The 26,322-nt window shown below is 33.7% G+C and overlaps 1 protein-coding gene across 5 annotated transcripts in view; it reads right to left on the bottom strand.

The window, feature by feature from the left end:
• The window catches only part of Cpeb2 (cytoplasmic polyadenylation element binding protein 2), a 66,206-nt gene that overhangs the window by 15,889 nt on the left and 23,995 nt on the right, over nt 1–26,322 (bottom strand). For 3 of the 5 annotated variants that reach the window (XM_019210306.2, XM_010641855.3, XM_019210305.2), the window contains one exon: nt 13,439–13,489. In XM_019210306.2, the coding sequence (XP_019065851.1) occupies nt 13,439–13,489 (51 nt within the window). Of the gene's footprint in view, nt 1–7,590; nt 7,615–13,438; nt 13,490–26,322 lie in introns of all 5 variants that reach the window. The other 2 variants (XM_010641854.3, XM_019210304.2) reach the window with 1 other exon arrangement.

Raw genomic sequence — 26,322 nt, 5'->3', positions numbered from 1 at the left:
TTTTTTTTTTTTTTTTTTTTTTTTTTGGTACCAGGGATCAAACTCAGGACCTTGCACTTGCAAGGTAGACAACAGTACCACTGAACTAAATCCCCGGCCCTAGCAAGAGAATTCTTTAGAAACTGGTGGCATAAAACAAGTGGCACAGACTAAATAGATAAGAAGACATAATTAAAATTCACTTGCAGACTACAGTAAGTAAAGACAAAGGCAATGAATCATACTTGCATATAAGATCTTGAAGTAACTTACTACATGCATGCCAATTCATGAAAGTGTAAAATAAAAAAGACATCCCTTCTAGCTCTCTAGTCCCCATTTGAGCCTGCCCTTCAGAAGCGCACCCTTGTACAAGGTACACCCTATATAATCCTCTGATGCAACCTTGCTGCTAGAACACTGCAGGGATCACAGAGAAAATAAAATGATCTAATATAAGACAGTCTTCTGCCTTCAGAAAATGCATCTTAGAAAAGTTAAGACTAATAGATATAACATAAATCCATAAGAAAGCTATCAAAGTGCTTCAGAGGAAGGACACTGCAAGAATAAGGTAGTCTGTCCAATAAATCTCCCAAATGGTATTATACTTTATATGTTTAAGGATATGTAGAATCTTTAAAGGTAGCAGTTTTAGTAAAGCTGATGGGAGTTACATATAATTAGAATTTTGTCAAGTACAAATATCAAATGAAGACTGGTCCTCAGAAATGTCCTAGAGAAGGAAAAAGAGTAAGAATATAGACAAGGTTTTTCTTTCAAGATTAAGTGAAGGATTTGGGGGGATAAAGAGACAATCACACAATCTGTAGCATGTGCCTTAACCTATAAAGTCATATTCAACCCACAGTGTCAATATGTTATCTTGAAAAATATGATACATAAGATGTGATATAAATGCACACTATCAAAATATGCTCTCTTGCTTCTAAGGGGTTAGGGGAAAAAAGGAGAAGGCTGTATATCTGAATGAGCTAGTTAGCCAGGCAGATGCTGGATATAAGCATGTGCAGTGTAAATGAACACACAGCTAAAGACCATATTTGGTATATAAAACAGGAATTATTTTATGGATGTTCTGAAAGATATCCATGTTCACTGAGTAGCTGTTAGTAGCAATTTAGCTTTCCAAATACTTTTGTTATCAGAAATAGGAGCCAACAGAAAAAGAGGTCAACATTCTTTGTGAGAGATTAAAAGAAACTCTTCAACATGAAATTATACATCAATAATCCCTTATCTGAAATATTTGGGTCCAGAGTGTTTTGCATACTGTAGTTTCAAGCTGTGCAGATTTCGGATTTTCAGGTTAGGGATGCTCAATCTGTATTTTTACTAAATAAAATGAACCTCACTCAGTTCAACTTCTAGAGATTAGATTTTTCTCTGTATAATTGTGTATTTTAAAAGGCCAGGGTAGAGAAAAACATGTGTACTAAATAAGTTTTAGGGGAAAAATGATGAATCTAAATGCTGTACTTATTTCAGCCATGCCAATATCTTGGAAATTATTTCATTTCAAAGTATCCTAATATATAAACTTAGCAGTCCACTCAACCAAGTCTAAAAGACTTTTATCTTGAGAAAAAAACAAATCATAAATATTTGAGATCTAAATAGAAGTATCAAAAGCAGTGACAAAATAAATCACTATAAGCAATGCCAGAGGAGCCGAAAGTTAATGTAAGCTTTTTGTTAACTGTAATATTGTAAATATATTTATGTACAAATAGATTGCAATAACCACACTGTATTATTAGTAATCTATTAGAGTTAGTACTACGAAAACAATCTATAATCCATTCATCAAAGTTCAGTTATCAGAGGATGCAACAGAAAGGCTGAGAACATTTCACACAGGAGACACCAAAAAGCTTCTTCACCACCTACCTCCTTCCTTCAAGAAGCTGTTAAAAGCATGGATTGTATGCTCAATTTGAAGAGGAGTTAAGAGTGTCAATCACCAACAAAAACTACTTTTTATCTTGCAAATTAGCCTTCCCTACAACCCAAATTAATAACCATATAAGAACCACAATACAAATTATGCCTAGCATGTACAGTGTACTTCAAACATGCTTTCTAAGAATGATGTACACATATTTTCAGGTTCTTCTACTTTGAGGAATAAAAATATGTTATGAGGGAAATACAACATAAATTCTATGAGATGCAGCAAAAGCCACAGCTAAAGGAAGAATTATAGCTTTAAATGCACTTTAGCAAACCAGAATTACTTAAATTCTTCAAGTTTCTACCACAAAAGATTGAAGAAAATAGCAAATTAAATTAAAAAAATACATGAAATTAAAAAACTAATGAAACAGAAAGCAGAGGCTAATATTAAAAAAACATCAATAATGACAAACTTGATTCTTTGAAAGCTTATAAAATTGATACCTCTAGGCAAAGCTCAAGAGAAAAAGAAAACTCAAATTACCAAATAGTATGTATAACAAAGGGACCATCAATCAAAACAAAATTTACAGACAGTAAAGACTAAAATAAAAGGATTATTATGGACAATTTTACGCTAAGAAATTTAACTACCAAAGGAAATGAACAAATCCCTGGAAAAACGTAACCTTTTCAACACTGGTACAAGAAGAAAAATAAAATTTGAATAGTGCTGTTAAAGAATATAGTAAAATTATGGCTTGAAAACAACGAAAAAGCAAAAAAACCTTCCAACAAAGAAAACTCCAGGCCTAGATGGCTTTACTGGTGAATGAGCTAGACTTTTGAAAAAGAAGTTAACTGCAGTTATAGACACTCTCTTTGAGACTATAAAAGAGGAAAAACTTCTGTATTTATAACTGTGATACTAAAACTTGACAATATTAAAAGAAAACTTATATGCCAATACTCCTTATAAACAAAGATGCAAAAATCTTAACATCTTGGAAGAATAAAAATACATAAAAAACTGGAAAACACATCATAATTAAGTGGAATGGGCAGTAAGTATATAAAAAATGTTTCAGCATTTTTCTGAGCATTGAGACACTACTTATAAACCTGTCGGAATGGATAAAATAAAAATGTCAATAATCTAAAGTCAGGTTCATATTCTTTGGAGTATAAAATTGGCAGTTTCTAATAAATTTAAACATACAATTATTCAATGAACCAATCATTTCTGTCCACACAAGCACACAAAGGGTACACAAATATTCATGGAAGCTTTGCCAAGCTCCAAGTGGCCAACTGGAAGGTCTTTCAATAGGGAATGGGTAAAAGTATGGTATATCAATCTACTCACCAACCAAAATGAAGTAAATCACAGTAGTTTTGGTGAAAATCTACTCGCCCAAACCAAGACAAACAAACAAAAAACACAGGAATTTCACTCTTTCTATAAGAACTGTTGTTCTATGGAACAGAAACTGTACCGTGAGTTCCTAAACTGAAATAGCCTGTTCTCATGAGGGTGTGGTAGACTCGTGGCCTTGCCCTAAAGTCTGGCCCCCGTTTACGTAGGTCTCTTCGTAGAACACGCGTATGCAGACCAGAGAAGCCGCGGCTGCAGATACTGGAGGCTGCACCACTGCTCCCAAACGTTAACTACCAGACTTGACCTTTCGAACTTCAGCCTTATTCTAGAATCTCACAGTAAACACATTTCCAAAACATCAACAGGGGGAGGCAGGAGATGAAAAGAAAATGTTTGCGGAAATACAGTTGATTTCTAGCTTGAATCTAAGCATGGTTTCTTGAACTCAATAGACCATCTCATAATTTTATTTACTGAATGTTATGAAATAAAAATACAAAAAGTGTAGAAATTAAAGATTAATATGAATACTTTTATCTTTTAGTCAAGGGTAGATAACTTACCAGTGTGATGACATGATTTTTATTTAATAAATAAGACTTAAAATTTATCAAAGTAATAGAGGGAAGGAAGCTCAGAATGGATTTCTCTTGAGTGCCATCTGTCTAATCAAATAGACTCACTGACTGGTATGCTGCTCCAAACAACTGAGAATATTATGCACATATAACTTAAAACATCTAGCTCCAATAATAGGTCTGCCACTTTCTAATACCAGAAAACTAAGATAATTAACTTTAATCTATCACTTTTATTTTATTTTATTTTAGAAGGGAAGGGGTTTATTTGGCTTAAAGTTCATAGGGCTTTCAGTCCATAATCAGCCGATGGCTTTGTGAATTTAATTTTTACATATATTTACCTTAAAATTAAATTCATTAAAATTTTGTTTTTTTTAAAATTTGGTATGGCTGAGTGTAAGTGTAGAGCAATCTTTTACTTTTTTATTTTTTGGGGGTACTGGGGATCAAACTGGGGTCCTTGTGCTTGCAAGGCAGAGGTGGCAGAACCACTGAGCTAAATCCCCGGCCCTGTAGTGCAATCTTTTGAGGGAAGGGAGAACAAGGACAGCAATTTTTCTTCTTTAAATGGCTAGAAAATAAAGAGTTTAAGCTTTGCAAGCTACATGCACTCTGTTCAATGACTCAACTGTGCCATCATTGTAGCCCCAAAGCAGCCAGGCAAAAAGGAAGCAAATGGGTAAATAATAACTGTGTTCTGATAAATACTGTTTATAAAAACAGGAAGCATGGCCTGTGGGACGCTGTTTGCTGACCCCTGTGACAAAATATTATCCTGGCACTTTTTCATGCTTTAAAGATCATGCCATTCTCTGATAATTACTGAAATTATACATCAAAGACTGTGTGTCAGACATACAGTGTCAGTAATTCCTTACTAATGGTCGTGTGTAACTGAATAATCAAATGTTGGTAGCTGAACTTCCATAATTTGCCTCACTTTAAAATTATTTCTCTTATCTTTTCATACTGTATTTAATCTACCAACTCAAGTTTTTGAGTTTAATCTGCTAGAAAAGATTGCTTTCTGGGGCTTAGTACCACTAAATATATTATTGCAATGACTTAAAATACTCTCTACATTTTTATTCTTTCTGGAGCATAGCAGGAAGAGGATTAATAGAGGATTAAAAGGACAGGCTGCAATACAGTAATATATTAAGTTGAGTGAAAGAGCTTAAATTACACTTCACACCTCCCTGCATGATGCCCTACTCTGCTCTAACCCAGAGCAGTATGTGCCCTCTCAGGATGGAATGAAAAAGAACGAACAAAGAGTAGTGACAAAAGAGGTAGTTTTCCAGGTGTCACTGGCAGCTTCCTACGTGTGTCTTCCTTCCCCTGATGCTGTCTCCCAGGCAGCTCTCAAGTAGCAGAACTCTGGCTCCCAGAGGACAGAGAAACCCAGGAGTAGGAAGTAGCTGGTTACAAATGAAACGCAGGGAAAGAAAGCCTTAGTTTTTTTTTTTCTTATTTCCAATATTATTACATTTTTATTATTCCAAAGTTATCGGCATTCCTAAATCAATACCTGGGACCAGTTTGATTTAAAGCTCATCTTTATCTTAAGCAAATTTAAAATATTTATAAAGTCATTTTGGTAGTAATGTGGTTTAACTGTAGTCAACTTAGAATTCTTTTAAATGAAAACAGCACCTTGTGCTGGACTGAAAGGTGAGTCAGAGGTGGCAAGTAAGAAGAAACCAGTCCCCCGCAGTGGAAAGGGAACTGAATACTGTTCTCTCACCACTGTGCTGGAAGCAAAAACTATACCAACTCACTGTGACACATCTCATGTGAATGGAAGATATGAGATTCATTTTTTCTAAAAAGAAAATGAATAAATGCAGTTTCTTTGGTGGATCAAATCTAAAGCATGAAGCACATAAAAGGAAGTCCTTGGGAGTTTAGATTCCCAAAATGCCGGGAGAACCAACTAAAATACTACAGTGATGCCACATAATCTGAGAGAAAAATCAGGTATCAACTGCCTCTTCTGCCAAGCCAAGTATGTATGAAACTGTCAGACCTGTTTCAAATGAAGCTTTTATCCTGAAGCCTTAAACTGTGTGAGTAAGGTAGTTCTGAAGGGGATGCCTTCATAGGTTCCAGGGGACAGAGATGGATAAAAATGGTAGCAAGTTCCTAAAAATGGGAAAATACATTTTTATTTTTTCTTACTACCATCATCACCATCTATGACTACTGAACTGAGATTTAAGAAGATAAATAACAGCCTTACTGTTACTCTCTTTGTAGGAATTTACTAGATCATGATATTTATATTGGAGTATGCCAAACTAAACATAAGTCACTAATGTTAAAAGATGAAAGGTTTTTAACAAGAAAAGAATCCTACATTCCTCCACAGTTGCAAAATACCTAAAAATCAGACTGGTAAACATGGGTGGTGGTTTCAAGAGAAGTGCATAGTGAAGTAAGTTAGTCTACAGACCTAAAAAAAAAAAGGTACTAAAGTTCAAAGCTTTCCTACCCTCTCCTCAGCTTGCTAATAACAGTCTTCAGAGTTACTCAGCCTGTTTTCTAAGCTTCGAGTTTTGGTCTCTTCTAATGTTTTAGTTAAAATGAAGAAGCAAAAGTTTTCATCAAGCATTTGAAGAAACAATTGCAATTACGATGTAGAATTCAAATGATCTGAAATATGAAACAGGAACTACTACATAAGAGTCTGAAATCTAGTTTGGCTCCGCAGTGGTGGCAAACAGTCTTGCTTGTTCGTTTTCAAAGCACACACATTCATGACCAGGTGAGAAGAAACTGAAGCACTGGTACACATACGCAACGCTTATCTCAGGGCATTCTGATTACTGCTCATCCTCCATGACTTGAAGATTCTAGAGGTCAGGGAGAATGAACGCTTTTTATTCCGTGCGGCACAAATAACAACCAGAAGTACGTAAGTACCGTGTTACTGCTTACTTAGTGCACAGCCTAGCAGTGTTAAGCTACTTTTGCTTCCTCTCATTCTACTTTTCTCCTTCTCAATTTCTAGACGTGAAAAAGAGAGAGGCAAAGTTTTAGTCACAGGAAACGTCAGATGCCTTCCTAGGGAGTTCAGTGACACTCCCGCATCATATAACCCTAGCTTCACTCTCGGGAGGCCAGAACACCGGGGAACCCTTCAGCGAGGGAGCGGGAGGGAGGGAGGGAGGGAAGGGGCGAAAGGGAAGTGGGTGTTAGAGAGGACCGCAGTCTCAGAAGGCAGAAAAACATTAGCAGCATGATTTCTACTAATCAGTGTTCGCAGTAATTTACTTAGTGTATGTGCTATTTTCAACTGAGTCAAACATATAAAATAATCCAGTTATAAATTACATAATGTAATAATTTAAATTTAATTTTAATAATCTGTTAGTTTGGAGAACAAAAAAAATCACACTGCATGCCACCCTTACTAACAGTTATAGTGACAAATTTGTTACGCAAACTATAAACAGCAGCTTTAAGAGATACAGAAATAGCTTTTTTAAAAGTTAAAAATTTGTATATAGTTAAGTAGAACAGTTTTATTAAATAATTATATAATTAGTATGAAAATAGACCTTAAAGATTTAGAGAGTTAGAATTAAAAACTTTTGTAAGTGCTCACATCAAAGCTTAGCTCTCCTATGAGTTTTCAGATACTGCATTAATTATCTGGAATAATTAATTCTGACACTGATCAGGAAAACCCAGTAAGAAACAGTTACACCATAGCAAACAGAAATGAATTACCTCGTCTTCGCCCATAACTCCTTGCTGCATGTAAACAAAGGAGAAATTGTAAAATGTCAGAACTAAAAATAAGCCCACATGTACAAATATTTGTGATATAAAAAGATATGTGGGCACATGAAAATTAGTGCTACCTTCAGAGCTATGATAACAATCACATAATGTTTTACCATTAACAATGCACTTTCATTACAGATACAATGTATATGTCATGAGTACCATATAACAGGCTATACACAATTTATTCTCCTTCAGATTGAAAATTCACTTAAATATTTGCTTCATTTCATTTTGATAGGAACATACAATTTTCAGTTAAACAGCATCCCAAATATTTTTCTTAATGAATAAAAACAATCTAAATTAATTTGTTTTTCAATTCATTACAGATACTGATAGGTCATATTGTCCAACAAGAAGCTATTCCGACTCAATCCATCTTACACCAAGCCCTCTATGAGAGTAGTACTGGAAGATACAGAGGAGTGGTAACCCCTTACTAACCTGAAGTGGGGAAGGAGGTATGTAAACTATCAGTGCCTGTTCAAAACTGCTTAGAGAAATGGCTAAGGTACACTGAAGCTAATAGTGCTTTCTATTCGTCAGATGTGTCTACTTCTGAGATTCACAGGGATTCATATGCAAATTACTGTTAATATCATAGAATAATGGTACATATGTTAACTACTGTAAAAATATAAAGTAGAAAGGCGTTTCAATTTATTACTAACAGTTTACATCATTACTAAGGAGAAAAAATGGCAATTTTTTCTCATGAGAAACTAGTTTGATAAGATCTACAACTTGATAATATAAAACTCTTCCTCCCCAATTTGAACACACAATTGTTTTTATCCTAGAATTAATATATAAAATTAAGACAATAACCAAATAATGACTGTTAAAAAACTAAGATCTTTATTTGTATTAACAGACTTTTGTTTGGACCTGTAAAAAATTCACTGTTGAATAAATCTTCAATGAATATATGTATTGAGAGTTCTTAGAAATGTAGTCTATCAAAAAGTATAAAAGTCCAAGATTGAAAGGAATCATTTTACATCATTAAATGTACTCTCTTAAGAAGTTTTACAAAATTTATTTTTAATTTTATACTAAGGCTTTATCTAATATAAAGAAAGTGTCTATAACTGAGGAAATAGTTTATTATTTCCTCTATACTAAAAAGTAGGAAAAACAAAAATTAATTCTTATATCTCCAAAAAATGAGTCAATAAACACATGGTTTATATCAGAGTCTTCTGAATGAACAGCTGCTTCTGTATCTCTGTAACCTGGCCTGCCCTTGTGCTCCAATGACCTCAATGTGCCTGGTAGATTGATTTCATAGTTTACTTTTATTATTATTATTATTATTATTATTATTATTTATTTCTGGTTTTACATCATTAAATGTACTCTCTTAAGAAGTTTTACAAAATTTATTTTTAATTTTATACTAAGGCTTTATCTAATATAAAGAAAGTGTCTATAACTGAGGAAATAGTTTATTATTTCCTCTATACTAAAAAGTAGGAAAAACAAAAATTAATTCTTATATCTCCAAAAAATGAGTCAATAAACACATGGTTTATATCAGAGTCTTCTGAATGAACAGCTGCTTCTGTATCTCTGTAACCTGGCCTGCCCTTGTGCTCCAATGACCTCAATGTGCCTGGTAGATTGATTTCATAGTTTACTTTTATTATTATTATTATTATTATTATTATTATTATTATTTCTGGTCCTGGGGATCAAACTTGCAAGGCAGGTGGCAGAACCACTGAGCTAAATCTCCAGGCCACCTACATATTAATTTAAAATGAGGATAAAAGTGGAAGTATTTGGAATTTTATTGTCGAAGTCTTCTAAGAGCTATAAAGGTCTTCATAAGATGTTTACTGGCACTGGGAACCTGACTATGGAAAATCAGATAGACAGTAATTTTTTTGTTAAGAACTTTATTTATATTAAGTTTAATGGTAGATTTTAGGTATACAATCGATTGGGATCTCGTACCTTTACATGATGCATCTTAGTTTTTATTTTTTCCCCCATTCCCCTGCCCTCCCTTTACCCCCTCCACCCTTCCCTATTCACAGACTTTGTTTCCATGTTTTCATTTTGACACAGTTATCAAGAAAGGCTACAGAAGGATAAATTCCTCAAGCCTGGAAATGGGCAACACATGCCCAAATGCCTCACAAGTCTCATGAGTAAGGTTTCCTGCTCATTCCAAAGAATGGCCTAAGATATGAATCCAATATAAGTTTGTTTTGGAGAATTTTATTCATGTATGTTCTAGACTAGAGAGTTAAAGATTTTTAAAGAAAATGAAACTATTTTCATCAAGTTTAAAGCCAAGTGATGATAATGTAGCACATAAATATTGACCTACTGAGAAAGTTAATGACATCATGACCAGTTTATGTTCTTAACTTTTTGTCTTAGCTACCACTAATCAGTATTAAAACAGTGAAAATTTCATCTCATTCTTCGGCTGGAGTATATAATTATTTAGAAAAATTCTTCAATTATTGCATAGCTGAGTAATTTTAGAATCCTGTAAAGAACTATTCCATTTATTTTGGGGGTAACTTCTCAGGAGGCCAACTCCTTACATTATCATAAGTAAAACTGATTACAGGTGAAGCTAAACCACATAAAACATTTCCTACTCCCTGTCATGAAAATAAACAATCTGTTAACAATCTCACTAAATGACGGTGTTTATATTCAATTTTCTACCACTGTTTTTATGTGAATTTCTAGTTTACGTTCCACTGTAACAGTGAATCACAGTATCAGAAACTCCTAGTAAGTAAAGTAACTCGTTAAGTGACTACCATGTTTTTAAGAATTCTTCAGTCCGCTCCTCTAATTTGGAACATTTAGGAAAAAATGGGGGAAGGACGTTTTGCATAAAAATTGTATTTATAACATCAAATTTCACATATACTTATTTTATAATAGCATTTATCAAAAATTAACCTTATTTAAGCAAAAATAAACAGCTGGGTATTTAACATATATATATATGCAGGCATTAACAATATTATTGATGAGTACATTTCTTTGTGTATCTATTAACAGATCATGAATTTACTCTTATAAAGTTATTTTGGTCAAGTGATCCATTATGCCCAGCTATTATTTACTCTCAGAAACTGTTCTAAATATTTCACACGAATGATTCACTTATAACAGTCTCCCATCCCAGGCAGGCAAGATGTTGTAATAAATAAGAAGAAACTTAAGTCCAAGTGAAGTAAGGTAAGCTATTCAAGACTACACAGACAGAAAACACAAATTGGCTTCAGTGTCTATGGTATCAATCAATGCTGACTACTGCTAAACTGCTCTAAAAGTGATACAAAATTTATTACTAGATACCAGTTTTAAAGTCAATCTTAGTTATGCCTTATAGAGTAAATAATGCAACTAACTTAGCCAACTACCATATAATATGCCTTTAAAAGGATAAAAAGTAATCCTAGATACTGAGATGCCACACTTCCTTTAATCTGTCAGTAATATTTGATAAATATTTAGCAAAGGCAGAGCCCTGTACTACCAGCACTTAATTTCCATATTTCCCAGGGAGATAATACATACAGTATATAACTGATTTACATGTATTTAAAAAGCAGCTCAAAAAATCTCCCTTACTTTTTAGTTCTCTTCTCTTTGCCAAGTTCTCTCCTAAATGACTTGGACATCTACTCAAATTATTTAAATTTTTACTATTTACCACTTCCGTATTCCACAAATATACCCAATTATGTGGCTCCTGCTTCCTCTCTCAGCCAATCATCTCAAATAAGATATTTTTCCTCCTTGAATCAAATTGTTTCTCTTCCTGACGTAAATACAGTTTGATGTCTTAATTCCATTATCTCTTTTCTTTTCCTTCTCTGGTCCCTTGCCAGAAGTTCACATTTTAGAGGTTCCTGCAGTAAGTATGCATTGTAGCTCCAAATGGCAGACTGCTGAAGAGTGCTCACATAATACAAAAATAGTTTTGGCCACAAGATGTAACTCTTGCCTGAAATCAAATACTTTTATGTCTTCTGTGTTATAAAACACTTTTCAACCTAACATCTAGATAGAGGCTTCTGGCAACTGACAAAATCATCAGTTTAACAATTAGTATAGCCAAAAATCTAATTTGCAAAAGCAGTCTGACTGCTAAACTTTTGCTTATATATAACTGACGTTTTATTGCAATTATTCTAGCTTTCTATCCACTGAGCAATCTAGGAACATCTGTAGACAGTCTAAAATATTATCTCATGAAGTACTTTCCTTCAAATGGACTTTAACTACTTTAACTATATGTGCTTTTTCAGAAGTTAAAATAGATACATGAATGTTCTTTACTTACTATGTAGAGTGTTTCAGAGGAACTAATACATAAATAATTCATTGTTACCTAAGCCTGTCATTATTTTACAAACTAAGTCACAGGAACAATAAAAGCAAGCTATGCTTAGTTTTACAATTTCAATTTCAACAGTATCATTTTTAGTGATATATAATATTTAGAGCCAGAGCTGAGCTCCAAAAAGTCTCTCAATGAAATTTCTAGTCAGTCCAGGCTGACCTTAATCTAGGCTCACCTTCGTCTAGGCCAGCAACAGCGAACCTTTTAGGTGTCAATGATAACTAGAGATACATATGTGCCACAGGTTCGCCTCCACTGGTCCATACTGTCTTGTGGTAGACAACTCAATATATGCGAATCAAGTGTTGAAACACTATCAGTCACCTCCCCTAACACTCTGCATTTTGTATTCTTTTTCTCATTCTAAATTCTGTCTACTCTGATAATCTCCCACGTAGCATAGGCCTTATTCTGTCACTAGTCATCTTCACATGATATTAGTCTACATGGTCTAGTTTTGCCCTGACTTTATTATCAACCTTTGTTTTGCAAACTTAATTGCCATATTATTTCAACAAAGTTTCACTGATAAAGAAGAGTCAAGCAAGCCATTCTAATGTATTTTTTAAAATAAACTGATTTTTATTTCTTATTTCCCTTTCCCAACTAACCTACAGTTTAAAAATACTTGTGTGAAAAATATTTTAAACCTCTATTCTGATGCATGCAATCGTGGAGGTGCCAAGTACTGTGACTCTCTCTATATATTAATACTTGACCAAGAGAAAACAAACTTGAATGGAAGTTTATTCTTCTCCTAATGGATGAACTTAACTATGGAAGCTGTGTAGTTAGAATACATTAAGTTAATGTGATTATTACATTTACAGAATCACCAAGTATATTCTTTAGTTAAACATAAACACAAGAGCTTATACTAAGTAACAGGTTCTAGGTACTTTTCAAACTTTATCTCATTTAATTCTCATATAAAATCTTGAGATTATATTTCCATTTGACAAGTGGGGAAACTAAGGTCATACCTTAAGTTGAAAAGCTAACATTCAAAGGACTACATCAAAATCTGTGATCACTGAATTAACTCAAACTGTCACAAATATACTTCAAATACAACTTAACCAAACAGAATATACTCAGATTATTAATTCTGCTCTCTGCAAAGGTACAGCCATGGCTTTGCTGTATTCATTTTTTGAGATAAGGTCTTGCTTTGTTGCCGAGACTGGTCTCACACTGATGAGCCTGCCCCAAGCAATCCTACCATCTCAACCTCTCAAGCAGTTGGGACCACAGGGTTTTGTTACGAGGCCTGGCAACAGCTTTATTTTATTGTTATAAAGTGACTAAACTGTGTGCATCAGAGAAGGTTTAGAGAAACATGTATTTAGTTATCTTTATTTATATGACCCAGTAAGACATACAAAATGTTTTTATAAGACTTACCATTTAGCATCAGCAGATTGTCAGTTCCTGGATGTGGGTAGCTTAATCGACCTTTAGAGAAACAAGAAAGAGGAATTTGAAGATTCAGGAGCTATTTGAAAAGCCAAAAAATGGGGGTGTGTGGCTGGGGAGGGTAATTAACAAATAATATTGGGCACAGTATTTAATACAGAAAAATTAAAGCATTTAGGTCTAAGTATATTTACTAAATTATTTTGAACTACAACAAAATGAAAAAACAGCTTTAGTTCCTAGATTACAAGATCACAATGTGATATGAGACAATGACAATAAAGTTTATTTTTTAAAATTAACAACGCAGGTACCCATGAAAACTTAAGTGTATTGAGATGTTAATTTTTTAATCTTCTAAACACTGTTTTTAATTTTCTATATAGATTTTTGTCAAAAATAAAACTTGAAATTTGCCGTCCTAAATTAACTAAAATATTAAAATAAGCAGGAAAAACTCATCACAACTTGCTATTGAATCAAGGTGGTTTATATGGTTGTCTTTAGATCAAGTTTAATGAAAACATCTTAGATGCATTACTACAAATTGGAAATGTAGCTTTTATAGAATTTACAAATGATCAATATATTTTTAAAAAGAACTCATGAGTATAGCCAGCGAAGTATTTCCCCAAGTCATCTTCATTCAAGAACTGTATTTACTATGTGCAAAAAAAGGGTCAACAGTATTATACTATGCTGTGAAAAAAATGGCAGACACAGAATATACTGTGGTTTAGCCAGCATTTTTTTTTTTATTGAGTTTATTGGTACATTTAGGGATACAGTACAGTTACATTCATTGTTGGGATCATGTACCTTTACATGGCAAGCCTTGATTCTCATTTTTTCCCCTTACCTCTGCCCTCCCTTCACCCCCTCCTCCCCTCCCCCTCTACAAACACTTTATTTTCATCTTTTCATTCTCTCACATTTTTTTCTTTTCCCTTTTTGTTCTTCCCCTACGTATCACACCTTCCCTACACCTTTAGCTCCTTTCCTCCCATTTCTAAATGTCAGTAATCTTATTAGAATCTTATGCATTGTTGCAGAATATTCACACCAGGGAAACTATTTGGTATTTACACATGTGGGACTTATTTATTTCACTTAGGAGTATATCTTCAATATGTATCCATTTTCCTATGAATGAATCTATTCTCTCGCTCTTTATGGCTGAGTAATATTCCATTTTATAGAAAAACCACAACTTCTTTATCCAGTTTCCAACGGATGGGCAAATAGGTTGTTTCCAAGATTTAGCTATTACAAACTGTGCCGCTATAAACATGGGTGCACATACTTCTCTGTGATATGATTCTTTTAGTTCTCTCGGAAAGATACCCAACAGAGGGATGGCTGGGTCAAATGGAATCTCCAGTCCAAGCTCTTTGAGGTATCTCCATATTGATTTCCATAGTGGTTGCACTAGTCTGCACTCCCACCAACAATGGAGGAGGGTTCCTTTCTCCCCACAACCCCGCCAACATTTGTTATTGTGTGATTTCTTGATAGCAGCCATTCTTTGTGGGGTGAGGTAGAATCTCAGTGACGTTTTCATCTGCATCTCTCGAATGACCAGTGATGTGGGACATTTTTTCATATATTTTCTTGCTGCTTTTACTTCTTTGTATGAGAAATGTCTGTTCATTTCGGATGCCCATTTTTGGATCGGGTCTTTATATTTGGGGGGACTGATTGTTTTGAGTTCTTTATATATCCTTGATAATAGTCCTTTGTCTGAGGTACAGCTGGTAAAAATTTTTTCCCACATTGTAGATTGTCTCTTAGTTCTGCTAATGGTTTCTTTTGAAGTACAGAAGCTTTTTAGTAAGATGAGATCCCAGTTGTTGATTCTTTCTGCTAGTTCCTGTGCTACTGAGGATTTGTTCATAAAGTCTTTTCCTATACCAATGTCTTCCAGAGTTCTGCCTAACTTACCTTCCAGCAAGTTTAATGTTTCTGTTTTAATATTTAGATCTTTAATCCATTTGGATTTTAATTTAGTGCATGGCGAAAGATAAGGGTCTAATTTTAATCTGTGGCAGGTTGATATCCAGTTTCTCCAACACCATTTATTAAAGAGGCTATCTTTCCTCCACTGAGGATGGTGAGCTCCTTTGTCAAAGATGAGGTAGCTGAGTACATCTGCATTTGTTTTTGTGTCTTCCAGTCTGTTCCATTGATCCTCAGGCCTATTTCTTTGCCAGTACCATGCTGTTTTTATCACAGTGGCTTTGTAGTATAGTTTCAAATTGGGAATTGTTACACCTGGTGCCATGTGACTGTTGCCTATAATGGCTTTTGCTATTCTAGGTCTCTTGTGGTTCCAAATGAATTTTTGGATTCTTTTTTCTAGTTCTGTGAAATATAGTGTTGGAATTTCAATTGGCATTGCATTGAATGTATATAACAGTTTTGGTAGTATGGCCATTTTCACTATGTTGATTCTTCCTACCCAGGAGCAGGGGATATCTTTCCATTTTTTTATATCCTCTTCGATTTCTTTTTTCAGAGTGCTGTAGTTTTCAGTGTAGAGATCTTTTGTTTCTTTTGTTAGATTGATTCCTAGATACTTCATTTTTTTGGATGCTATTGTAAAAGGAATTTTTTCCCTTATTTCTCTTTCTGTCTGTCTGTTATTTGTGTATATAAAGGCTATTGATTTTTGGGTATTCACCTTGTATCCAGATACTTTACTGAATCTGTCAATTAAGTCTAGAAGTTTTTTGGTGGAGTTTTTTGGATCTTCAATGTAGAGTATCATATCATCAGCAAATAATGATAGTTTAACTTCTTCCTTTCCTATCTTTATTGCTTTAATTTCTTTCTCTTGTCTAATTGCTGTTAGCCAGCATTTTTATACTATAATATTTGTCTGACTAAATACTGAGAGCAAAGATGATCATTATTGTGGAATCATTAAAATATGGGATTTTTATCTAATCAATGTATATCTGATAGACTATGAAAAAGGCACATTAAAATCCCCTTAGAAAACTGTTAAAAATTAAATGTCTAGGATTGCATTTTAGCCACTTCAGCACAGTCCCTTTAAGAAGACACTATGAGAGCATATAACGTACTGCCACCAGAAGGGGACTGAGAAATATGTGAATGTGACATGATTTGTTACTTTCACTATCTCAGCAAATACTCTAATCAAGACCCTTTTATGTATCCAAATATCTTGCAGAGATTGTGTGTTGGCTCTTGTCTTAGTTATAAGTAGCTCATCTACTAAGAGTGAGAATCCAGTTTTGACTTCTAGATATAGACATATATGCACAGAAAAACTTCATCTGAGCTCTTAGTTTAGGGCTTATTTTGATTTCAGACTCAACAGTTATGCAATGTTAGTGTTGCTGTCCCTCAAGAGGACAATTTTATCACCTCTTATTTACTGGAGTGTCATTCAAGAAATTAGTTAACTAGATGACCTGTTCAATAAACCTGTCATACTCCAAAAGCACACAGTGAGGGTTACTGTCCTGATACCTTAGCGTGAAGTGCAGACTAGAATATGTACAGAGCCCAGGAAACACAGGCCTCCTAACCTGTATCTCAAGAACATGGTACATTATTGTGAAGTATCACAGCTTATTTTGGAAATATAACTATTTCTTACCATCTTGGAGATTTCCAAATTTAGAAACAATTTAAGCTCATGAAAAAATGTACTGTTATTTCTGACTTGAGATTTATAAGAAACTTCTATAAAAGTAGCAACATGTATGGCTGTTTAGTATGACAAATTAAGTCTTCTAAATAGCGTGTAGAATATGGAGGATGCAAATTTGATTATCTCTTTTATGTCTTTCTGTGGAAGTGACAGGCACAAACATAAACTTTAATAAAATATTTCAGGTCTGAAAAGTTATGCAGTTTGCTATAAAACTAAACAAAGTACAAAGAAATATTTAACCAAACAAGACTTCCAGGAATAACAGAATAAAGCCTTTTTCTTGAGGCCTATTTCTATCTTGAAAGACACTCAACTTTCAATTGCCACATAATTATTATCTAATAGGCTCACTGTTTAGTTAATTTATCCCAAGACACAGGTAACAAGATATTTTCACTGCTAATTGTCTTTTGACATTTTGGCTCTGAATGGACTTAAAAGGAATAACAATGTATAAAGTTCAAAAGAAAAACACTAAATGTCCACACACTTGTATATATAGTCTAAAATACAGCTCATCACACAGAATCACCAATCAATGTAGTTAATAAAATATTCCAAAATGAAGTAAGCAAAGTTAGATGCATTTTTAATTATTCAATCACTTTTATTTACCACGCTGATAATATTCATATGACTTTACCGTTAAATTTTAAATTTATGTTTTATTTAAGATATAATTAAAACTACTTTCACTAGGAACCTATCAACTGATAATAGTAACATTTGAGGGTTTACTATGTATCAAGAGCTTTTCTGAATTCTTTACAACTCATTATTTAATCCTGTAAATTACATAATAGTGTTATCCCAGGAAACTCATGTGTGGTACTGCTGTCTTCCCATTCTAAAATGGACAGACTGTGTCACAAAAAAGCTAAGGTTACATACATGTCCATCAGGTAGCACTGGCAGGCTTAGAACCTTAGTAGTTTGGCTAGGTACTCTTCACTGCTACCTTAATACTGAATTCCTAGTGATAACAGAATACAGAGAAAGGCAAGGGAGATGACTCATTGGACAAACTCATCTGTCTTAAAAAGTCACGGAATGCGTAAATAGTATGACAGGTAATTTAAACTTAGATATAAGAGAAAATAGACAAAGCCAAATGTTACAAAGCTAATTTCTCCTCATTGTTTAGAGGGCTGGCAGTTCAGGGACTAACAGGTATACAATGGTACTCGTCCCTTCTTATCAACAACATAACTTCCCGACTACTGATGGATACAGAGCTGCCAGAGTGAAAATTACATTTTTATTGTAGTTCAGAGCGACTATGTGTGTAAAGACTGGTCAATAGGATCCAAAGTAAAAATAGTATGTGCAATTTCTGGAAAATATTCTTAAAGGGAAAGTCTGCCTTTTCTTTATCCTGCTTTCTGGAATGCAGTATAATGGCTAAACTAAAGAACCAGCATTAGGCTTGGATTGGATTGTCTTAAGCATAACAGAACAAGATAACTTAGATCTATGAAAGTCCCATATACCACTCTGGAAGCATTAATGCTTCTGTAAGAAAAATAAACTATCGCAGTTAAGCCATCTGAGGTTTATTTCAGGAAACCCTAACTTTACAAATAAAGTTCTCCAGTGATAAAAAGAAAGTATAAGCTCTAATAATTTCATAATTGTTTTAAGATAGCTATAAATAATAAGTATTCACTACTACATTATTATTTAAAATAAAAATTTAAAATATGTATTTTTAGGTGCCAGTGAAAAACTATAGAAAGGCTATATAGTATCTTAGAAATTATTGTAGTTTATTATGATTTTTAAATAGCAATTTACATAATACATATATAAAAGACAGTTTATATTAGCCACTTTAAATCTGAGCAACAAAAATTACTTAGAAAACTCAATATAACCTGTATAGAAAAATTACAAGATTACACACAGAACAAACATCTAGTCCCTCATCATCTACCATTTTAACTACACTGGCCTCTTTGCCATTTTTCCAATCAGACATGCTCCTATTCTAGGGTATTTCTACTTTTACTTTTTTCTGCTGGAAATGCATTTTCCCAGCCAGGTGGTCTGGCATACACTGTAATCCCAGCACTGTGAGATGCTGAGGTAAAAGGATCACAAATTTGAGGCCAGCCTGGGCAACTTAGTGAGACCCTGTCTGAAAATAAATAAAATAAATAATAATTAATAATAATGATGATGAAGGGGTTGGGAACACTGGGTCCAATCTCTAGTAACACACACACACACACACACACACACAAGAGCACACTCATGCACACACATATACCCAGGTATTATGCACCTTGCACCCTTCACTTATTTCAGATTTGTAAGAATTGGCATTACAGACCATTGTGCCCAAAATAGCAGCTTCTTTCTCTCACCCATAGTATTACATGATTATTCTCTAACAATTTCTGATTATCTCTACTTTTAAAAATAGAAGATCTATAAGAGCAGGGACTTTGCTCTTTTGTTTTATACTATATTTCTACCATTACAACAGAGCCTAGCATGTAACAGGCTCTCAAATATTTGCTGAATGGATAAATTAAAGATCTTATTCTATTAAGTAAATCATACACTCCACTACATGTGCATGTACACAGGGCACAGGGAAGATAATCTCCAAATAAACAGAACAATTACAGACGAAGCCTTTATTTTAATTCATTTTTCAAATCTTTTTAGTATTTTGAAGAGGAAGGGAAAACTGTTAATGGAAAATTTTACTCTTTGGCAAAATAAAATTTTCCCTTCTCTACAACTATTTTCTTTAATGAAAACTAATTCTCCCTTAACTCTGGTTTCATTTTCTGAAGTTTTAATTATTCACAGTTAAATGAGATTGGGAAGCATTAAATGAAAATTTCCAGAAATAAATAATTCCTAAGTTTTAAATTGGGTGTTGTTCTGAGACGGGAAATTATAATACTGGCCTGTTCCATCCTGCTCAGGATATGAATCTTCCCTTTGCCCAGTGTATCCAAGCTATACATGCTACCATTTGTTGCACACACAGTATTCTGCCTCAATAATCAGACTGACTGTCATGGGATCTCACTGCTCATATGCAGGGGTCCCTAGGGGTCCTTAAATATACCCACTATGTGTACACAAAAATGAACACCAAAGCTCTAATATTTGTAGTTAATGATCTCAACATATTCCTCAGTGGTAAGAAAAAAAAAAAGAACAATGTCATACACTCTACCAACACTTTTAAAGAGAAAACTAAACTAAGTCACATATTATAATCATAAAATATCTAGGTTAGAAGTCACATTAATTAAAAAGAGTGCAGTGTATTAGATAAAAGTACACACTCAAGAGCAACCAAGTTTCACCAGTGGATAGCTGAAACTTGGATAACAACTGTTAAGAACAAGTCACAGTTTCCCGACTACATATATATATATATATATACATATATATGTAAAATATATACATGTTAGTTATGAAAATAAATGATGCGTACGTGATAAGTTATATAGGCATATTAAACACATATATCCTCAATTGAAGATAGTTACTGCTTCTTTCTTATTCACTTCAAACAAAGCATTTCTCCCACTAGATTGGTGCACTTTTTCAATATTTTTTTCTGTGTTTTTTTTTTTTTTTTTTTTTTTTTTTTTTTGTACCGGAGATTGAACCCAGGTCCTTGTGCTTGCAAGGCAGGCACCAGAACCACTGAGCTAACTCCCCGGCTATTTCAACATTTTAAAAATCATTTACATTTCACCTTTACTTCTAAATCCAATCAGAAAAAAACTGTGTGTGGTAAAATCCACTTAGAATGTGGTCATTACCAACCTTTAATAAGGTCAATCTCTGCTCAGATCCAAGGGGCAGGACAGTCATTCCTGACCTCATTCCCAAATCTCAATTCATGCCTCATAAAAGCCTAAGAATAAGATCATACAAATGTAGAAAAGAGACACTTAGATCCAAAGTACCAGACCCCAATAGAGCAAGAGAATCATTCCTTACCCATGTCTAATAAAGACCACCAAGCAACTTCAGAGTCAACTGAAATTAGTCTATTTAACTCCCTCTTAAATAAGGATCCTACTGATTTTTATGATCTAACACTGTTTAATAATTTTCTGACTTTTACCCAGTCAGTATTATAAAATGTACTATGAAATATCAAGAGAAACAGAACACCAAGAACACCAAGAAGCATAATCACAAAAGACAATAATAACAGATTAATAAGATGATATATTATCATAATTACTGCAATAAAACATGTACCTAATAATCAAAACCTTATATGCATGTATAAAGTGGCATAATGAAACCCAGTATTTTACATAATATATACATATATACACACATACATATCTATGTTTTATGTATATAATACACATACAAGAAAAAATAAAAACTACAAAGGCCAGAGGACCCATCACAGCCATGAGGAATCTAAGAGTATGTGACTGAGTGTAATGCACTACCCTAGATAGAATCCTGAGCAGCAAAAGGTCTTTAGTAAAAACTAAGGAAATATGAATACCAAATGGACTTTAGTTAATAATAATGTATCAGTACGGGTCTGTTAGTCGTGATAAATGTATCCTATTAACAATGTCAACAACAGGTGAAAGTGACTGTGGGGTATATGAGAACTCTACTATCTGTGCAACTTCCCTGTAAACCTAAAGCTATTATTTTTAAGTGAAAATTTTATTAAAAATGTGAAAAAGGTGAACTAGAAATTGCAAAGCTTTTCACTGTATAAGCGTTTTAAATGAATAATGGTATCAGAAGGAATAATAAATGGGCAAATAGCAACAGTGGCAACGATAGACTGGTATAAAACTTAAACATAAGTTAGTAACATAAACTATCCCCAACTTACTGTGGTGCAAAAGCACAACCATCAGTGAAAAGTGGTATTCAATGAGTTAGTTACCTGAACTAACACGCAGTATGAATTCTGTTAGCTAGTGCTGCTGCCTGCCCGTGGTGAATAGAAGTGCTCTAACCACACTCACGGTGCTCCAGGCTAAGACTCAATGTTTGGTAAGGCTGCTGCATTAAATGCATTTTCATATTAAAATATGTTAAACTTACCACAAGTTAAGGAGTAGCTATTATGTTCAGAGCCTCCAAAATAAATGTATTAAATTCATCTTACAGAAATAAACACAAAGCTCACCAAACTGCATTTAAAAATTAAAATCTTCTATATGTGCCCCTGTAGTGGAATGGTTACACAATTATTTTACATGCTGAATACTACACAAGATCATTTTTGAAGTTATAAACAAATATGAATATGAATTATTATAAAAATAATTTGACTAATAATTTTACTGAGCTGTTCCTGTTCTCTTAGCATTATGATAGATTTTGATCCAAGGTAATGCAAAACATTGTACCCATGGCACAGCTTCATTTGAAAAAAAATTATAGAAATATATATTAAAAACAAACTACTGCCTCTAAGTTAAGACAGGTACTCAGATTAAAAAGGAATATTATTCTCTACAAAACTTTAAGCACATAATCTCTCCAGGGAGGGACAAAGGCATCCTCACTGAGGGAGCACAGGCTGACCAGGGACAGACTTCCCAGTGAACAAGGAGGACAGCATACGTTTGCCTCTGTTGCGTTCTGGAACCCTAAAGTAACAGTTACGAAAGTTTCAGAGAGGTATAACTCTATCAGGACAAAGAAAATTCATCAGGACCATAGAAAGACCATGTTAAAAAATTTTATGAAGCTGTAATGTAAAGGGTAGAGAGCTAACTTTATGAAGCAAAAATCACCAAAAAGGAACTTAAGGCAGTGGAAAGGCCATGAAGAGACAAGACATTTACTGTATCACACACCTGGCAAGGCTCAGAGATAAGCTGCTCAGGTTATCACCCAGGGAAGATGTGGGGTCAATTTTTAAAAGAACCAGAGATACACACGACCACCTTTCTGGTTCTTCTGAAAGGGTTAGCAGCTAGGCCTAAAGCTGCCAGACAGAAGACTGGAACTCATGCATTTGGATCCACTTCTCAACAACAAGTAAAAAACTAGAAATAAACATTGTCAGGGCCTCATCTGACTGGCTTACTGAAAACACTACCAGTTAACTGCCCCAACCTCACACAGGAAACTTGCAATCATCCCTTCTATTCCTTACTTTTAAGTATGAATGTAAACCAAGTATTTCATGAAAGCCTCCAACCTGGAAAAAACAAACAGAGGAACTTAGAGGAAGCCTAGATAATATGAGGCACTGAAAAAATAATTTTCAAGAACTGTAATATCCTCTGAAGAAATAAGAGCATCAAGAAGAAAATATTATAAAGTTCTGAGAATTTTTTCAAGAGGGTCATAAAAATCAACCAGCAAAATGTTTAAATAAAACCACTGATAGGCCAGGCGTGGTGGCACACGCCTGCAATCCCAGCACTTGGGAGGCTGAAGCAGGAGGATCACTGTGAGTTAATGACCAACCAGCCTGGGCTACACAGTGAGTTCCAGGTCAGTCTCAACTACGTAGTGAGACCCTGTCTCAAACCCCCCCCCCAAAAAATAAATAAAACCATTGATAGGTTGAAATATGAGATCACTTCAAAACAAAATAAAGGGGCCGGGGATTTAGCTCAGTGGTTCTGCCACCTGCCTTGGAAGCACAAGAACCTGAGTTTGATCCCAATACCAAAAAACAAAACAAAACAAAACAAATAAATAAATAAATAAATAAAATAAAAAATAAAAACAGAAACAATAAAAAAAATAGAAAAGCTAATGATGAGCACAGGAAGTTTAATATTTGAAGAACAAGAATTAAAAAAGAAGCAATGTCAAAAAATATGAGGTTATCAAAGAAAAATACTAATTTCCATGAACTAAAGAAACAAATGTATTAAAAGCATCCAAATGAATGTACAAAAAAGGCGCATATATATGTATATACACATCTCAAGACCTACATTTCATTACTATTGAACTTCAGAGCCACAGGCATAAAAAGATTCTACAATTTCTCAGAAAGTAAAAATTAACAATTAAATGATCATAGGAATAAATAAATTTCAGAATAACAAAGTTGAGAGTAGCTCTGAAGTTAAAAGACAATGAAGCAATGCCTTCAATGTTCTAAATTGCCAGTGTATAGTTTCATGCCCGCCTATCATTGCATCTAAGTAAAGTAAGTGTATTGTCATATACAAAGGCACTAAAAATTTAAGCTCCACTAGCAAGAAAGTACTGTCGAAACAAAAGTATAAACTGTCAAAGAGGTCAAGACACAGATTCCTCAGCAAAAAGGGATTCCCAGGATTATCAAAGTCCTGAAGTGACTGCAGAGGCAGGAAAAAGTCAGTCTTGATAACTATAAGATGTGCTTGCAGGTACGGAGAGAGGCTTTATAGTTCTATAAATACTGTCATGAACTAGTGATAAGTACTTTAAAAACTAAGCTACCAAACCAGACAAAGCAATGATTAATTCCAGGAGAAATAAAATCTTATGAAGAAAACAGTATAGTACATAATAGCCAAGGTTCATTTACCAGTATTATTTATCTCAATAACATAATCCCCAAACTAAACAAAAACAAATGTACAACCATTTTGAGAGTAGAGTATGGGAAGTATTGAGGATGTGTAAGCCATAGCAGTGTGTCAATATTTAGTAACTAAAATTTAAAAAATACAGAAGCATAAGTATATTGCTTACAACTACATGAAAAATCAATTAATAAAAAGGTCAAAACAGCTGCCTCTAAAAAACAGGAATGGGAAAAAAAATAAGAACCAATATGGATTATGTAAAGGTGCAAATTTCCGATGATGAATGTCATTATATTGTATACCTTAAATGTACCAATAAAATTAATTTAAAAAAAGAAGTAAAAAGGATGAGGTAGAAGACCTCAATTTTTAAAAAATTATTAGCCTCGTGGCACTGTTTGACATACATACACATACATATATGAACATGTATGTGCGTGATATGACCAATTTTTTAAAATGCTAACCAAATTGGGGAAAGATCTGAATATTCAAGCATCTTAAATTTAAATAGAAAAATAAGAGATTGGAAAAATTATACATCAAAATAACAACTGTAGTTATTTTAATTCCTGAGACTATTGATTTTAAAACTTGATCGTTACAGAAATTTTTAAAATAAACACTACTTTGAATATTTAGAAAACAAACAAAAAATGATTAAATGTTATATTTTTAAGAAAAAGAGATTCTTGGATAGTCCTTTGAATTCTATAACAGTTTACGAGCATAGGTAAAATCATCCCAACTGCTTGCTTTTATTATTGCAGTTTATATATAATAAACATGTTTTGTTGTTTTATTTTTCACTTAAAAATGAGCCATAAATACATATTTTAAATCACAAGAAAGATGTGAAGAGCAAACGTTAAATAAGTACATTTGCATAGTTTTTGTCAGATAGGTTTTAGTTTTTTAAAGTGAAAATTAGAATGTGTTATAATTCAAATCACTTATCACAACATTCAAAGAGGCCTGGAAGAAATAATGATCAATTATATTGTTAAATTTAATAATATTGTTAATAAAGACAACTACAAGAATTAAACTTGAAAGTCTCCACTCATGATACCATTTTTCAAGCAAATCTTCTAAAACAAGAACCCTTTCAGTCATATTTTCATAATTTGGTTGTTAGTTTGCAGATGCTGTCACTGATGACAAAAGTTAAAGTCCTATAACCTCTACTTCCATTAAGATGAATTTAATTCTGAGTAGCTAGAGGGAAAAGTGTGAAGAGCAAACATCTCAATGTCAGAATACATTTAAGAATATATACATTTCTCCTTTAGTAAATATGTTTTAAACTTGATGATTTTTCTCACTAAAGGCCAGTGTTCACTGGAAAAAGAAAATAAAATTTGAAAGAGTAAGGAGGAAATAAATGTAAAATTTAAATAGAAACTACTCTGTAAGATAAATAGAAGTGATTTACTTGACAAGTGAACGCCAGGGGCGCAGATCTATGGTAGTGTTCCTGTCTAACACGTGCAGGGCTCTGGGTTCAATCTCCAGAGGGCAAAAAGCAAATGAAAGCATACACAGCAATCTTTCCTGAATTACTATTTTAAAAAGACATTGTAGTGCAAGATAAATATCCCTTACCCAAAATGCGTTGGACTAGAAGAGTTTGGGAGTTCTGCTATTTTCTTCACATTTCTGTTCAGTTTTAGAACAGCTGT

Source organism: Fukomys damarensis, unplaced genomic scaffold (genome assembly GCF_012274545.1).
Source record: "Fukomys damarensis isolate Sample0158 unplaced genomic scaffold, DMR_v1.0_HiC HiC_scaffold_35, whole genome shotgun sequence".
NCBI classification, from domain to species: Eukaryota; Metazoa; Chordata; class Mammalia; order Rodentia; family Bathyergidae; genus Fukomys; species Fukomys damarensis.
The sequence above is the reverse complement of the archived record's forward strand: the minus strand, read 5'-3'. Positions and strand labels throughout refer to the sequence as shown.